General features: G+C 42.5%; 1 protein-coding gene across 15 annotated transcripts in view; it reads left to right on the top strand.

Moving 5' to 3' along the window:
• FOXN3 (forkhead box N3) overlaps nucleotides 1–17,730 on the top strand; it is a 653,950-nt gene that overhangs the window by 411,194 nt on the left and 225,026 nt on the right. For all 15 annotated transcript variants that reach the window (XM_085626556.1, XM_085626564.1, XM_085626560.1 and 12 more), the window contains one exon: nucleotides 14,297–14,433. In XM_085626556.1, the coding sequence (XP_085482682.1) occupies nucleotides 14,297–14,433 (137 nt within the window). The remainder of the gene's footprint in view (nucleotides 1–14,296; nucleotides 14,434–17,730) is intronic.

Here is a 17,730-nt window from a genome sequence, read left to right on the forward strand (position 1 = left end):
ATATATTAATTCATACTCTGAAACAAGTCTTTCTTAAATAAACCTTCACTTACCTTCTTTCTCCATCTTTGTACCTCACACTGACAAAGAAGCCTTACGAAACTTCTAGCTGGATAGCAGTTAATATTTTTGAACTGCACGATATATACACGACATAAATGATGGACCATCAGCCTACTACAGTAAACTCGACCATTTATCCTTCTAAGGTGGATAAGACCAGTATGACTTACCTTTTTTCACATAATTGTTGCTGCCATGCTCTTGCAGTGTCACCAAAACACAATGGGAGGCATCATACACCTGATTATGTAAGAGAGAGTCAGTCTTTCTTAATCTTGTGAAGCACGAAGACTTGCATCAAACACTATTTAAAAGCATGTATTGTGCATGGGTGACTTAGGACCCTGGCTAATCAGTTCTTAAAATAGCCATACTAGCCATTCGTATATCCTTGACTTTGTTTGTGATGACATTACTTAAAGGCAGGTGTAATGTTTTATTAAAGAAGGCAGATAGATAGGTAGATAGATAGATAGATAGATAGATGGGTAGATAGGTAGATACGTAGTTACACAGATAGATGAATAGATAGATGAATAGGGAGATAGATGATGGTTCTAAGGACAGATTTTTATCACATTTTTTTAGCCACAGTTGAAATCCTAGCTTTATCTTTGAAAACTCCTCCTGGTAAACGTTTACATGGCTGACCAGAAGGAGTTTTTGAGACCAGGGTTGTTGTAGTCTGCTCTGCCATGGTGAATCAAAATTGCTACATCCACATTCTCAGGAAAATCGACCCATGGAGTTATAAGAAGTGTAAGGCCTGCTAGAAAAGGGGAGAATTTAAAGTGACCAGAAAAACAAGTCGCTATTCCGCATCACAATTAATTTATTGCTAGGGTGACTGATGTACAGGAAACAAGCAATTTCGCTATCCTTTTAAAGTTAACAAAACATCTCAGCCCTTTCCACTTGCCAGGAGCACCCAAACACTTGTTCTTTCACAGCAAGTCCAATTAGCCCATTTCCTTGAGGAAGATGCTGGACCTTTCCTAATGAAATTCCATTTCTGTCTGTGCTTTCCTATGTTTGCATGTCTGCATTGTTTGGGATTTGTTGTAGAAGGGTACTGCTTGTGCAGTCTTACTGTGTTTACACCTATAAATCAATTACCTTTCTTTATTCTTTCTTTGAGCTTTGCCATTCAATTTGATATCCTAGAAGCCTGGTTTTCCTTGGTGTGGCTACTGTGTTACAGAGGTCCTGGGGTTCTTGTATCTATGCTGGGCCTGTTACGGGTTGTATACCAGTCTTGCATTGTCACTTATTACCCAAGGCCAAGATTTTCTCTATTTTGTCAACATTTACACCTACTGGAACTCTAATGGAAGGCCCCGAGTTGGCCACTGCAGGACAAAAGGGATGGTAGGAGGTCTGTCCTATCACAGAGGAGGAAGTAACAGCCCTAGCAGGTTCTTCAAAAATATGGTATTTTTTTTGTCCCTGTATTGCCATTTCATGTAACAACTCTTTAAATAATTAAATTATTCATGCCTATTCTAAAAGGGCACATATCACGCCACTTTTGATAAAGGAAACACTTCATCCTAATGTTCCTTCAAACTATTGTCCTATCTCCCTTTCCCACTTTTCGCAAACATTTTGGAAAGATGGGTTAATAAGCAGTTAGCCTCATATTGTGAAGAAGGTGGTGAGTACAACAAGTACCAGTCTCGATTTTGTGCTTGCTTTAGGATGGAAACTGTGCTAATCACTACAACCAATGATATACACATGATTCTGCAGGCTGGCAGTTCGGCTGCACTAAAACTTCTGGATGAGTTGTCTGCTGAGTTGGACACAGTCTTGCATGCCACCTTATTGAAAAGGCTTAGTTATATTGGTTTGATGGATAAGCCATTTGCATGGTTTGAACACTTTTTGAAGAAGAGAACCCAGGCTGTGCAGATGGCATTTTTCCATTCTGTTTTTAGGCTATCTCATGTGGTATCCTGCAGGTGTCTGCACTCAGTCATACGGTTTTTAATGTATATATGGCTGTTCTTGCAGTCCTCATTGTTTCCTCAGGATTTCAATTTTATGGGTATGCCGATGGCACCCAAATAATCATCCGTATGGAGGGCGATGTTTCATTACATCAGGAGCAATTGAGACGCTGCATGATTAAGGTGGCCAACTGAATAAATAGCAAATTGTTTTGCCTTAACTTGAATGGAAGGCCTGATTTTTGGGAATTCTCCCATTTGCTCCTACATGCTTCTTACTTCTGAGATAGCTCAAAAAGATTTTTTAGTTTATTCCTAATGACGCCAGGCAGTTGTTTTTGCAAACCTTGGTACTAAGCATACTGGACTACTGTAATGCCCGGTATATATTGGGCACTCGGGATACCTTATTCAGAGGTTTCATCTCATACAAAATGCAGCAGCTTGGTTGATTTTCGGAAAGAGAAAATTTGATTGTAACTCTCCCCTTATTAGAAAGCTTTACTGGCTGCCTGTTAAGATGAGTTCCCAGTTTAAGGCTCTTTGCATTGGCCATTAAATTCTTTATCCAGCAACGCATGGCTCTTATATCTCTTATATGTCGAAAAGATATTGTCCCTCTAGGCTGCTTCGCTCTACATCGCCATCATCGGTCTGATTATTATACCAAAAGTTCTCAGAACCCGCCTAAGGAGTAGGACTTTTTCTGTGTGCACAACTCAAGCCTGGAATAAATTGCCTTTAGACCATCGCCTCAAATCTAATTTGCTGAAATTTCGTAAAGGACTGAAAACCTATCTTTCTTTTCACTTTAACGTAAACACCTTTTGATTGCTATGCAGTACTCGTGTTTGGCTTAGCGCCAGGACTCCCGCTGGATAATCACACGTTATACAAAGAATAAATAAATACATTTGTAGGACTTGTTTAAATAAGTTTGAAAATTGTTATTTATTATACCAACACATCCTCTTGTTTCATGCCCTGTGGTTCCCCTGACGTCCTTACTGGTTTCAAGTCACCATGTCCTGGTCTGTTTGTACTGGCATTATAACAGCTTACCATTTGATCTTCAGGCCAAGCCAATGCTTTACTACCCTTTTGGGCACAACTATCTAATGTGCAGGCGGCTGAGCCCTTCTTGGACAGGTTTTTAGATAAAGTTCTCGTTTTGATGTTGCTGCTATCGTTTTTATGAGAGTGTGGTGAATTCATGACATGTATTATGCAGTTCTAAAACCCCTCTGTACCCAAGAGTGGCATCAGTTTGATGATTGAAATGTATTCTTCAAGTATAGGGCAGCCTTGTCAAGAGTATTCACTTGCCTTCCTGGTTAAGTCTTCGCACTCTGGGAAGTGTGAGGGTAAGAAAAATACTTTTAAAGTAACAGTATTATTAAAATGTAGCGATCAACAACTTGGCAGTTGAGGAGACTGAACCACACAAAACAGATCAGAGAAAAGTCGCTTCAGCTTCTAAAAACTCTTCTAACCTGACTTCTTTTAAAAGCAAAGTATTTCATTCCAGGTTGTTTTGGATGGTATTTACCAATACAAAGCTGTAATACCGTGCCTGAAGTGGTGAAATTATTTTGTCATTTATCAGTTCGGCATGGATGGCACTGTGCTAATCCTCCACTGGTGTTGTAGGGTGCTCATATAAAGGAGCTGCTCTCCACATAAACTTGGGATCTGCCCAGAGTTCCTTGCTTCCTGTTTTGCATAATTTATTTGGCACTCTAAACCTGAAAGGGTATTGTTGTGATAGGCATCTGGGAAGAAACTCCCGGCATGTACAGACTTGCTCCAGTGCAAATATATGCGATGCAGGATGCTGTGGCTGATGTGAATCTGAGATGGTCTTAGCCTAATTTACTCTAGAGAAAATCTTGTTAACCAGCTGCTCTGCTTTTTAACATATCTGAAATTGTAGACATTACAAAATGACAGACTGTGCTGATTTTATTATGTTAGTAAAACTAAGCTGAACTAGAAGTCTAATAACTGCCTCAGTTAAATGATGAATAATGATTTATGTTGGAGTTTGCATTAATTCTAGCACAAAATAAATCCTCCGGCCCAAAGCCCTGTGTTTTCTACAAAGTGACTACTTTTCCATAGCCACAGGAAAATCCTGAACTTTGGCATTCTTCTGGGTGGTGTTGCATTTGGTGGCAGTTTTTTTTTTTACTTATCATTGGTTGTGTGAAGAACCATTTTGGAAATTAGTTTAAAGAAAAGAAACACTTTCAGCACGCTAAAAGAGAGACATAGCCTACCTGACATCGAGTTCTATAACTTCTTAAAAATCAGAACAGCACTAACAAAAGCCAAACTAGCTCAACACGACCCATCAATTATACAATACATGATGAAACTCAACAGAATTGACCACCAGGTATTACACCTATACAAGCTATTACGTCCTAGCACTACCAAAATCAATGTAAAGCCAGCGAACTACTGGTCAAAATAACTTGGTACCACACTAAGCGAGCAGGAACTGACTCTCTTTTGGGCTTCCCCCTCACGGAACAGAATCTCCCCAGTACTAGCTCAGACAAAATTTTGGCTGCTTCACAAGACCTACTGGACCCCGGCTCATCTAGCAGCGCTAGGCCTAAGGGAAAGCGACCTGTGCTGGAACTGCGACAACGAAAAAGGGGACCTTGCACACCTCACCTTCTACTGCCCTAAAATTAAAGAATTCTGAGAGAAAATATTCATTTTCATAAAAAAAGCGCTGGGGTGCACATTAAAACCAGAGTTCTCTACCCTTGCCACCGCTCGCCTTTATGACCGCAGAGCTAGATTCACAGCACAACCGGGATCTGTTAGATCTCCTCCTGACCTCGGCAGTGAAAATGGTCCTGTCCAACTGGAAGGATACAACTAAGACGACATTCAAAGGCTGGCTCAACTGGGTGACATACCTCAGAGGCGCAGGTGGCACTGCACTGCGAAACTCACCCTGGAGACCAGCATCTAGGGGAATGTGGACATCAGTGGACGAGTACCTGGACCCCTACGAACCCCCGTGAACACAACTGAAGAAGCTCAACTGCCCACAAAACAAAACCCCACAGGACCAGAATAGGCCCACGGCTAAAGTACTCTTCTTGTAAACTATCCTATCCCTTTCTCTTTTCTTTTCTATTTCTTTTCCCTTTCACCTACCCATAATCTCCTAGCAAGCCATTGGAAAGGGGGGCAGCCAAACATGTATAACACCTTCCTGTAACCATGGCAAAAACAGCCAAGTTCGGCTGATATCCTGTAATGGTAAAGCGAGCTTGCCTGTCTTAAAATTTTTAATAAAATACGTTGAAATAAAAAAAAAAAGAAACACTTGCATCAGGATTAGAAGAAAGTGTATTTGTCTACAATCATAGTGTGCAAAAAATGAGTAGGAAAAAGTTCACAAATGTCTTGTGGTTTGAGTGTGGCCCAAAAAACTCTCTTTGAAACTATATTGTTGAGCTTCTGGAACCTGATGGTTTGTACCAAGGGAGTATGGAGGTTCTTCCTTGCGGTAGCTGTCTGGCACAGCTAAGTGTAATTAAAGTTGCATGCAAATTTACATTTACACACTTGGTATATTCCTCTTATGTGGGTAATAAATAGTGAAAAGGAACGTGAATTGCATAATGAAAATACATTTCAATACAAGTATGAAGTTGTGCAAGGAATGTGAAGAAAACAGGACACAAATGTGAAGATGCACACTTGAGGAATGTCTCAAAGCAAGCTGGTTTTTTGGAGGGTGACCTCACAACTTATTTGGAAAAGACCGAAATTGCCTTTAAGTTATGAAAAATGCTGTACGTTCTTTAGGGGTTCCTCATTCTCCTCAGTTTGCAATATGTTTACAGTGGAGACGTTTGAGCTCGGAGTCCTGTTAAATTTTACATTTCTCCTTTTTTAATATATTTTATTTTTTGTCTTAATTTAGTTGTCAATTTAAATGTTCTGCCGAAATAAAGATTTACTAAAAATTAAATGTGTAGAATTAGAAATAGCAGATGAAGATCCTTAAAGTTGTCGACTGTCAGTTTGGCGATCTCTCTCTCTCTCTCTCTCTCTCTCTCTCTCTCTCTCTCTCTCTCTCTCTCTCTCTCCCCCCTCCCCCCTCTCTCTCCTCTCCCTCCCTCTCCTCCCTCTCTCTCTCCCTCTCTCCCTCCCCTCTCTCTCTCTCCCCTCCCTCCCCTCTCTCGGCTTTCCAAGGGTCTTCAGAATTTGGTTTATTTTTTTCTGCATCTACTGGAATGTTGATCTGTGCACCCACTATGTTTTCTCTAAAAAATGTGTTTGAATACTCTCTTAAGAACTCCACCCCCTTCACTAGCATTGTATTTATTCATTTTTGGAATTAAACTGTAAACGTTTCTAATCGTGGTGTACCCAAGTTTACCTGTAGATTGTGGGGTCTGTCTACTCTTATGTCTGGTATCATTTAAGTGCTTTGTAGTTTCTTAAAAAATAGGTAAAAACGTTATTGATTACAAAATAGGCTTTGGTAGGGCCCTTATAAGACTGGTGTGCAATGAATCCTTGAAAACTAAATTGAATAACGATTTTCAAATATTGCTGATCTGCTTGTTCAGTAGTGGTAGCATATATAGGCATTTGATGCCATTGACTGACCACATGTGGACTAGTCTTCGCCACTGATAATCATTGTGATCATCTGCAAGGCTTTCATCTAGCCATGCCTGTTTGCTTGTTTTCTATCATACGGTCATCATTAGTACAGCACAGCCCCAAGCCGCATTAAACTTTTGCCACTTCAGCAGCACTGCCATATCATCTCACCAACTCACTAACTATCCAGAAAAAACTAGTTTAAATATATCACACCTATTTGCACAGAACATTTCATCAAAACAATGTATTCAGCAAACGTAAGATCAAACCCAAGCCTAGTATTGGACAACTAAGCAGCCCAGCAGAATGAAACAAACAGCAAAGTAATTTATCATACACTACCATACACACAATGATGCACACGTATCTAGCAGACTGCTGTACAAAACAATGCATCACCAAACTCTATATCAGCCTAGTCATACCTCACCGGACAGTGTAACTCAGCTGACCCTAACAATCTGAAACCAGCAAAAGATATCAGCTGACCACTTTGACCCTGCAGGAATCCCAGAACCATAGAGAACACCCAAATTGTTCTCTCACTCTCTCTACCCTCACCCCATATTGATGCACATTACATATTCTGCCATGCTTACCCATAGAATTGTTTTTTGTCCATTCACGAAATGATTTCATGTATAAAACTGTCCCAAGAAAAGAAATGAAAATATTAACCATGCAAATAACGCATACTCAACATTTACCTCTTTGTACAAGTGCTTAAATGTACTCTGTAATGATGAAAGATCCAGTTGTTCATCTGGGCTTTCACCTACATACAGATTTTTTGCGATAGGAGTGTATTTTCAGAGATAGATGTGACCCACTGAGCTCTCTTGCTTGCTTTATAGAAACATATAATGCAACCCAAAGAGGATTATCACCCACCCATGTGTTCACACATACAAAGGCCCACATCTAGTTCTGACACAAGTTCATCGACTATTGGAGGAAACATAAAGAATAGTCTTGTGAGACTGGCAACATTAATAAACCAACATTAATGAAAGGGGAGAGGAGTTGGCCTAACGACTAGGGCGGACGACCTCGGAGCTGGGGAACCAGGTTCGAGTCTCGGCAGGAACGCGCAACATCCTGTGATTCTGGGCAAATCACTTAATCTCCCCGTGCCTAACAAAAATGAATGTGTCCTCATGTAACGCAACTGGTGCTCATGTAAAGCGCTCTAATACCCGATACCTTCGGGTCACGTTTGCGCTAAATAAAACTGTTAATTTTTTTTTTTTTTTGTAATCCTTTTCATGTCACATTATGTTTTTGGTTTACTCTTGGAAGGAGGAAAGCCTTCAATCGGAATATTGTTACATTGAATACCAAAAACAGGAGTTTATCTTTCAGTAGTGCAGCTGGTACCGTGTCCGAGAGGTCTGGAGGGCCTCTGCACTCTAATTATAGGCGTATCTGAGTATCTAACCAAGGGATAGGGAGTCCATGTTGCTTGCTTGCCCATAGGCCCATGGTATCCTCGCTACACCAATAACCACCAATATCCATCTTTAGTTTTTCTTAAATATTGATGCCGTCAGAAACTGCTGAATGCTGGCCTGAATGGAGAGTGCAGGTGCAACGATACGTGGCCATGCTTTAAAGGATTTCAGCTGTAAAGCTTTAGTTTCGCATAGCTCCTCATGAATTTCTGCATAAGTCCATCTAATTTATTTATTAGTGCTCTTTAGAAGGAGGACTAAATATTTTGTTACGACTGTTGTTTTCAGGTATTCATGTGGGTGAGTCAATTGGTGCCTGATCAAGTTCATTTGGTTCTAATTATGCCTCAAGGATACACCTAGCTGAACCGGGACCATTTCTTAGTGTTGCTCATCATCAACAGGAGTGTGCTTTGTGACTGTGCGGTGTCTTGGGAGCAGTCATGTGGACATCGATTCTTAGGCAAACAGTCTGGCCTATTGCAATTGTTGATTGTGTCATCCTAGTCTTAACGTTTTCCGATTTGTGAAGATGGTCTTTGTGTGTGTAAAAATGTAACTACACATTCCTTTTTGAGGTGTAGGTAAAATATAATGATCATATTCGAATAGTCGGGCGTGGCCATATCCCTGTCCCCTTGAGAGCAAAACAGTTGCTATCAGATCAAGTTCAAAGCTAGCTGCTCATCATTTTTGGTCATTCACAGCCCCTACAGCTGTGCAGAAAATGCAACTGGTGTAACACTTATGTTCCCTTCTCTGTACTAACTCGCAGTCTTTGGCTGCAAAAGTCCAGCAACGGGAGCCAGGTGATTGTTATCATGGTTCTTCCCCGTGGATTTCCTGCCACCAACATTTCAAGTTCGTTGTCAATTTAGATGGGCTGTAAAACCGGGACTCTTCTTTTGGAAGTACATCTTTACGACGTTGTGTCGTTCGAAAGGTAATTTTATCTGTATGCTAGGTGTCGCAGAATGGACTATCCAGGCATAAATGAAACTCAAGTGTCTGCACAGCCTTGGAGTGGGGTAATGAAAGTGTGTACTTTGTTTCCCCTTTTCACAGTACCAACCTAATACAGCCCACTGCTCTTTGTGTTAAAGGCCATTTGCAAATTGACTACACCCTCTTTAGTGTAGGGAGTGGAGTACAACCACATTATAGTGATCTGCACATGTAGTGTCCATTGTCTCCAGTGGGTGCTTGATGACCAAGAGGGCCTCGAGGAAGAGTGCACCAGCCGAAGCCTTCCTCTGCTGGGAGTAGAAGTGCTTCTCAGTATCCTGGGGAGCTGGGGACACCTGTGTTCTGTGGCAGTGAATTGAGCTTATTTTGCCTTCTGTAATGCAGAAATAGCCCTTTCCCGGAAACTGTGTAGTGAATAAACATGACATTTCTTCTATGTAGCAGCCAAAGCTTAATTTGTAAAAAAAAAAAAAAAAAAGAAAAGTACGTACCAGGGCCATTGTCAGAAGGCCACTGCAGTGTCTAGCACACATTGCCCCTGCTGCCAATGACAGTACCAACACAACTACTAACCATCACACTCTTACAAGTGTGGCCATTCAGACAATTCCAGGCCCCCAAAGCTATAAGAATGGCGTGGGTGGGAGGTATTAGTCATTTTAAGGTATATTGAATTAATAAACAACTGTTCTTGTGCTAGTCTCTAAATTATACAAACAGTGCTACCACGTGGTGAATTGTCACACGTGCCAGTTATGACAATGAAGTGCCGGTGCCGAGCACCGGAAACCACGTGCTCAAATTAAGCACTGGTAGCAGCTTTCATTGGTTATACTTCTCAAGGTGACACGGTCCATCTCCATGAAATACGACCGTCCCGGCACAAAATACTCATACACTAGTTTTGGGCTGAGAAGAAACTTTTCGAGGTAGCTGGGCAATTGTGCATGTATTGCACACGTTTTTATCTGATGCAGATCTTTGAAGCTGGTTTCTTGAGCTTGTCAGCTTAATATTGTTAAATTTGTTTAGTTAGTAGTAATGAAGGTGTTGTGTTTGTGTTTCTTACTCTAGAAATTAAGTTTTCTAAATTTAGTAGACTGGGGAATCTGTCAAGTTGTGCTCCATAAAAGTAGCTACAAGTAGTGAAATAATATAATGAAACAAAACAGGCGCGCAACGCCCATTGGGCTCAAAGGGTCTTCAGCCAAACTCAAACTGGACTGCAAAGGACTGCCCGTTTCATGAGCCAGCCAATGCCCAAGAAGATTGTGATATGTACAACGTCAAGTAGTTTGATCAAGCGGCAAAGCAGGAATAAGAATTATGGTTGCCAGGTTCCACAATCAATAATATAAACCCTAAATTACAGTCGCCCTGAAAATGACCATGTGGTGAGTTTGAGTCTGGAACCTAGTTAAAACAAGCGTTTGCAATGCAATAGGTCTCGCATTTGTTAAAGTTAGAGCTGTTGACGTTCAAAATAAACCATTTTTTACTTTAGTTTTTTTATTTGCAGTGGAAATATTATATTTGCCTAGCACTATTGCCAGTGGTATAAAAAAGCAAAAGTAAAAAACATTGTAATTTTTAACACCAACAGCTCTAACTTTAACAAATGCTAGACCTATTGCATTGGAAACGCAACCGGTCTCGCATTTGTTGAGTTGGAGTTATTCGCATTATAAATGCAATGGTTTTTACCTAGCCATTTTGCAGGGTGCAGTACTATATGTGGTCAAAAGAGGTCCACATATAGTACCGCACCCTGCAAAGTTGGAGTTATTGGCATTGTAAATGCCAATGTTTTTTACCTAGCCATGTTGCAGGGTGCAGTCCCATGGGACCTCTTTTGGTCACATATGGCACTGCACCCTGCAGAAAATATGGTAAATCCACTCTACTCATAAGACAGCACCACGAGTACATTCAAATATATGTCCATATATACAATTAGTAGCTTTGAAATGTGACAAAAGAATTATTATATTCATTCCAGATTAGGTTGTACTCTGTGTGGAGCTGATGAAGGGAAATGTATAGAATGTCTCATATAAATGTGAGATGTGCTAGTGAGTTAAGTTACCACTGCCAGCCTTGCTTAGGGCCAAGCGTGTGTCCTGCCTGAAGCGCTTTAATAAAATAGTGCTCTGGGGCTGTAATTAAAACCTAGGGAGTAACAATACATGTAACACAGCGTTTCCTCGTGGAGGGTTACAAGATGAGAAAAGGCGGTAATGAGGAGGAAATACCAAGCCTATTGACCAATGAAAAGCCACCATTTACAAAGGACAGGTACAGGAGCCAATTAAAAAGCGGGTGGAAAGTGGGGTGGAGCTTTATGCCCATATCCTAAATACAGCATGTCTCAGAGAGACGGCGCAAGCGCTACCTAGGTGAAATAATACTATTTAGCATTAAAAGGGTACTGTTAAGAAGCAATACTTTTTTACATTAATAAGATAACGTAAGTTAGATTGGTTTTACTAAGCGTTTGTCCACTTATAGCATTAAAATGAATATGAAAACCCTTGAAAATGTGCTCCAAATTAAAAAATGTAATTAGGACAAAGAATTGCTTTTGGGATTTTCAGTTTGAGAGGTCTTAAGAGATCGACGTCAATAAATGAACTGCTCCAGCAGCATGCCTATATAATAAGATTGTGTTCTTAAGCTTCAGTGGCATACAGAAAATGATTCTGAGTCTAATATTGCAAAGATGGTCCCTGCACCACAGCAGGCCTTGGATACCGTGATGCAGGAGGTCATACTAATGCAGCAGAATACTGATAGTCCCAGATCCCCTCAGCAGGGCGTTGCATATGATAATTCTGAGTGTGATCACAGAGAGGGTCCCTCTGCCTCAGTAGGGGTCAGACACCATAATCCATGGTGCCTTACTATCCAAGGAAGTGATGGTCCCTATATGCGAGCACATAGTGAGAAACTAGTATTGGTGGTTTCCTAGTACATTTGACAGCATTGTACAGTTGTGGTTATTGCACCAGAATGGGGAGAGGACATAATGAGGATATAGGGGAGGTAGTTGGTAATGACAGTGAAGCTTCTGTATCTGGGGGGTGGGATGGCAATGAAGTCTCACAGACACCTCCTTTCAACCATATATATTGTATTCTAGAATGAGTAAGTGAGGTACTGATCGGTGTAACGTCTACCCAAAGGCATTGTGGCACTATTCGACATTCTAGCTTAGTTCAGAGAGACGAGTGCTTGACAATATTTTACAAACTATTTGCACTGTTGTTTTTATAAATCCAGATTATCCTTCTACATTTCTCCACTTTCTGCATTAACACCCTAGTTTGTTGACTACAGATTAACACTTTTTAACGTCCATTTAATGCCATCTTCTTTAAACCATGCTACATTTTACATCTATGATAAACATTTAAGACCGTGTATTGGTAGACTTGAAAACTGTTCACCACTTGATGATAGACCAGCAGCCAATCTGGATTTCAGCTCCCGGGCAGATGGCAGTCACCGTCACATCACTACACTGTTGTTGCAGTCTTTGCAGCAGAGGCCCAGTAATTCCTCGCGTGGGTGTATGTTGGAACACAAATGTGATCCTGCTCCCATTCCTCGTGCGATTAATACTCCAGGGCCGTATGCAGCTATGCATCCTGCATGATTCATTGCTAGCTCATATTAGCGGCGTTAATAGCATGTTAACCTGTGTTAATTTCAATATGCAATTGTGGATCACGGCCATCTAAACGAACAGCCCTAGCTGAATGATAATTGGCAAAAAGCAGCAGTTTCTACTCCTCAATATGAGCCAAACCATACGCTCCATTTCTGTCTTGTTGCGCATGCCATCTTGGTGTGCAAGCTGCCATATGTGCTTCTTCGTGGAAGGGGTCCCTGCTTTTTGAAAGATAAGCAAGTTGGCGTCAAGTTCGCTTTTCGATAAAATACTTAAAATGTGTTGTGATCATAGGGCACTTTAGCGTCCTTTGTGTTTGGGTAAGAGGTAAACATTTACCGAAAATTATATCAAATTGACAGTCAATGCACGGTCATCTAAAAGCGTGCCACCAGCAGAGCAAGCAGTTGCTCTAAATCTCCCTAGGCTTTCAGAACCTGAATTTTGAAATTGTATACATTGATTCAAAGTTCTCAGGATGCTTTACCAATTGATCTTGCAATCCTCTACCCAATCACCTTCGTAGATCTCAACAAAAAAATACGATGTGTTCGAGCGCTAAGGGTTGTGGAAACAAGGACATTAAAGAGGAACCCTCCAAAACCGTAAAATAAATAGTGGCTTTTGTAGATTGACTTTTACAGACTTTCGCTGCATGGACTCCTTTTGTCAGTTGCAGTGGTTAATTACGAAGACTGTTGGTTTAGCAAATCTGCCTCCTTTACAGCCTCAATCTCCCCATTAGGTCATGCGCAGAGGGATGATTGCCTCATGTAATGTTCTTTTGTAATATGTTGACCATTGCCGCTTGACAGCTCATTAACTTTACTTCAACATGTTTCGAAGTTTTGTTGTTGTCAGTTTGTTATAATAAAATCATTGCAAAAAGTTCCAATTTGATGCGTTTAAAAAAAGTTGAACTCTTGCTGAGTTGACAGTAACAAACAAGCATTGGCATAGCCAATAGGTCTTGCCTTTGGGACCTTATAAGTGTTTAGCCATGCAACAGTTGCATAACTAAATACTTATAAGGTCCCAAAAGCGAGACCTATTGGCTATGCCAAGCGGCTGTGCGGCCGCAAAAGTGATAGTGATCGTGATCACGATCAAACATCAAAGTGGCCGTGTGGCCGCGAAAGTGAAAGTAATCGCGGTAAAGCGCGGCGCCCGCACACATGCACTGTAGCTCTAGGCTGGCCTGGTAGCACTTTTTGGAGCCCTCTCAATAAGTCTCGCCAGACCAGCGCATGCGCTGGGTCAAGCGAGACCTAAAAATCACTGCTAGCTTGGCTTCTCTGTTATGAAGAGCGAACAGCCAGATCACAACAAATCTGGTGCCTCCAATAAAATATCTCTGTTAACATAACACAGCATCACCTTCTGTAACAGCGATTAATTCCTTTGGCTCGACTTTCATTTGTATCCTAGAATGTATGCCAATGTTGAGCTCATCCGCTTAGGAAGCGGCCAGATGCCTCTGTATCCTTTTGTGACTTGAATGTGCGACAAGCAAAATCATGTCTTTCTCTTATATGTGCTGCCTTCTATTTCAGAGTATTGGAAAGGGATCCTTGTGGTGTATTGACCCCGAATACAGACAAAACCTTATCCAGGCCTTGAAAAAGACCCCTTACAACGCATACTCGCATGTGTTCAACACGCCCCCTACGTCTCCTCAGGCATATCAAAGGTAAGATTGCTGGAACATGTTCAGTAAATGCTGTTGTGTGAGCCCTTTCTCTGTGTCTTATATGAGGCGCTGCCGCCTAATGTAAAATGTGCATGTCGATAATTACATTGTGAGGACCACCAAGCCCATCTGTTGTGTGCCCAAATTAATGTGCTGTAACCTGTATGCCAGGCAGGCCACTGAGCTCAGCGTTCATGCATTTGCCAGGATGAGACTGTTTCCCAGTGGACAATCAATGGAAAAAATACAATTGACCCAGAGATGGAACAAAGCATGACTACCTGTCCATCGATACCATGATGCGAGCTGTCACTCTTGGGTCCTTCCTAGTATATCTAGATAAGACTTAGTCCCCTCTTGTGACAAACCTATGTACATAGACCTCAAACCGACCTCAAAATCGACACTGGTGTTGGCAGGTGCTGCCTCTGAAAGAAGCCTGGTCCATAGTGTAACGGTCCGCACTGTAAACAGCCCTCTCCTAGGACTGTGTTTCACCCTTTCCCTCCAAATTCTGGTGGGTGACCACACCTTGTCTGTTGTGTGAAGTGTTCTCTTTTAACCCAGGGTGAGATATATTTCTACATTTCTTCAGGATTATGCAACCAGGCCCGGTTCTAGAGGGTGGGCTAGGCCCATCCAAGGAATACCCTGGCCCACCCAAGGCCTTTCAGAACTGAAATAAAGCATTTTTCACCTTAACGTTTCACGGGGGCGTGCAGCCCAGTGGGCTCTCCCTTATCCTTTATTTAAATGATTAACACCGTTGACATAGGCTACTTTCAGTCCTGGAGAGAGGTGTGAAGTCAGCAGTTTAGTAGCTGCACTATGATGCACAAATGACCAGCACGGATATCCTGAAAACTAAACTATGATGCTGGACTTTTTGCATCGTATTTTTTAATTCAATGCTTTGCAAAGTAAAAAGCTGCCAACGTTTTTTTTAAACATGAAAAGGTGTAAAGTGGCCCTTTTTGTAAGCAGAGACATTTCTGCTGATGCACATGACCAGGAGCATGCTACAGTCTTAAAGTTCTGAAAAGCAGCATTCCTCCTCTTCCCCAAAGCTGGAAGCACATCAGAGAAAGCGGAGTATGTAGCTCCCTGGGTGCTGATTATTGTGCTGAAAATGTCAAAAGCGAACAGATGCCAATACCTAAAATGTCAGATCGGTTAAATACTTTGGGTTTTTTTGGTCAGTACTCATTCATTTTCATGGCCCACCCATGCTTCTTTACGGCCCTCCCAGAGAAAAAATCATAGAGCTGGGCCCTTATCCAACCCCCGTGTCATAACTGGAGTGTTTCTTCCCGTTGAATAATTCGCCTGCCCATCTTTAATTTGTTTCCCAGTCATTGCCCTCTCTTTGTAACTTGGTGGTGGCAACAATCGCACATCTGAGCTGTTGAGCCCTCACTTCCTAGGAAGCCTTACCCACGTCCACGCGTTCTTGTCAGGCCTTTGGGTCGAGTGAGGTAGCTCCAGTAGATTCGTCTTGGAGGGTAAGAGCCAGGTACAGCACGAGGGCGACGAGAGGCCCGTGCCCCGGCTCCTGGTCAGGAGGTGGCTGCCGAAGAGGGTGGAAGGCTCCTCGGGAGCCGGCAGGCAGAGAGGACTGCGCACTCGCTGCTGACCTCGCCATGTTTGCACAGGGCTGTAACCTGACGGCTGTTGTCCATGCAACTGAGCGTCGCCATGTAAACAGTTCATAGGGGGCGGTAGAACCGGTTTGGCGGCGGTTATTGTTGTGCATGTGTGTTTTTCTTTTGTGCTCGGCCTGCGGTTGATATTGGAAACCAGCTTCTCCTGGTGACAGCTTTGTGAAGGAATACAGGAGGCAGCTTGCCGGGCCCTTCCATGCAGGATGTTTGCTTCTTTGCATACAATGAGTGGGGAGGGGCGCTCATTACAACACTGAACAGTAAAGAAACAGCATAAACATGTGGATGTTCGAGTTCACAGTTAAAACCACGCGGGGTTTCCTCAGACAGCATCACATGATGATCCTTTCGTTTGTATGTAGTGCTTAGTGTTATTTTTTAACGCTGGTCCGTTTCAGAACGCCCAGTTTTCCCTCTCTCTCTGCTTTACGTTTCACAGGCAGGGGATGTGATTTGCCTAGAAACACAACTTCAATTATGTGCGGGTCTGGGATTAGAAATCCGTTTTCAGAACCAATAGCCAAATAGGTAGGCAGGGACTAGACCACCCTTCTGCCCACTATGAACGGCAGAAATCCCACAATAAGCGACCCCAAGGACGGTGCAGTGATTTTTGTCGAGGAATAACAGTACATCACAAAACCCTGTGTATGTCATTCATAGTGTTGAGTCAAAGGCTGCACCTGTTGATCTGTATACTCTTAGTGAGGAATTCACACTTTTAGCTGCAGCGATTACAAGCGGAAGAGCTGGGCGATGCCATTATCTAAGATGGCGGCCCCGTGAATTCGACTTCAGACCCTTCCCGCCATGTACAATCAGACGCATTCATCTTTAAGACCGGCCGAGTTGTTGATTTCTAGATTTCACTGGCGCCTTTCAGCAGCGCCAGTCTCCGAGCACGCTTTGCCTCTCGAGGGGCCGTGGTGTTTCCTTAAATAGAAGCTGATGGTGTGCTCGTGCAGCCATCTTTAATGGCGTGGATCGACGGGACGCCACCGCATATCCATTACACTCCCAACAGCCTCGTGAAGTGCTGTCCGCGGTTGGCTGCTACGGTGAAGTATTTAGTATTTCTCATTTTGTAAGTCCAGCATTTGCTCGGGCGGGTGACACACAATGCTACCTTTCAAAGGCACATCAGCGAAGTTCCTGGGCATCTCTGTTGAAAAGCATTCCATTACATGCCCTGACAATCCATCTTCAGTGAGAGATTGGGAGGAACAGCTGGGCTTTCGGAGAAGAGTGCTGTATATCTGCCCTTGCTAGGCGATTAGCGTGATGGTAACCATAGCGACCCGGCCGTCGTCTTGGCAACACATAGCCGAGACAGGTGCAGTTGCATCACAAGGCTGTTTGTTGCCTGGCAAAAGGACAGGCCATTAGCACGTAGCGATACGCTGTTGCCCTGGCAACGGATAACCCGCCATAGCTACTACAGTTGGCTTGAAGCCCTTTTTGAAAGGATGTTGTACCTGCTTTTGTCTGTTTTCATGAAAATCAGAAGGCGCATGCTTTATCGGAGATGACAACTCGAGGTCAGATGGCTTTGGGAGATTTAATCAAAATGCGAGCCTGGCAAACAGCAGGGCCAAATTGTTTCAAACTGTGCACCGAGACATGGCGTCGAGCGCAC

The sequence above is a fragment of the Triturus cristatus genome, chromosome 9, assembly GCF_964204655.1.
Source record: "Triturus cristatus chromosome 9, aTriCri1.1, whole genome shotgun sequence".
Lineage (NCBI taxonomy): Eukaryota > Metazoa > Chordata > Amphibia > Caudata > Salamandridae > Triturus > Triturus cristatus.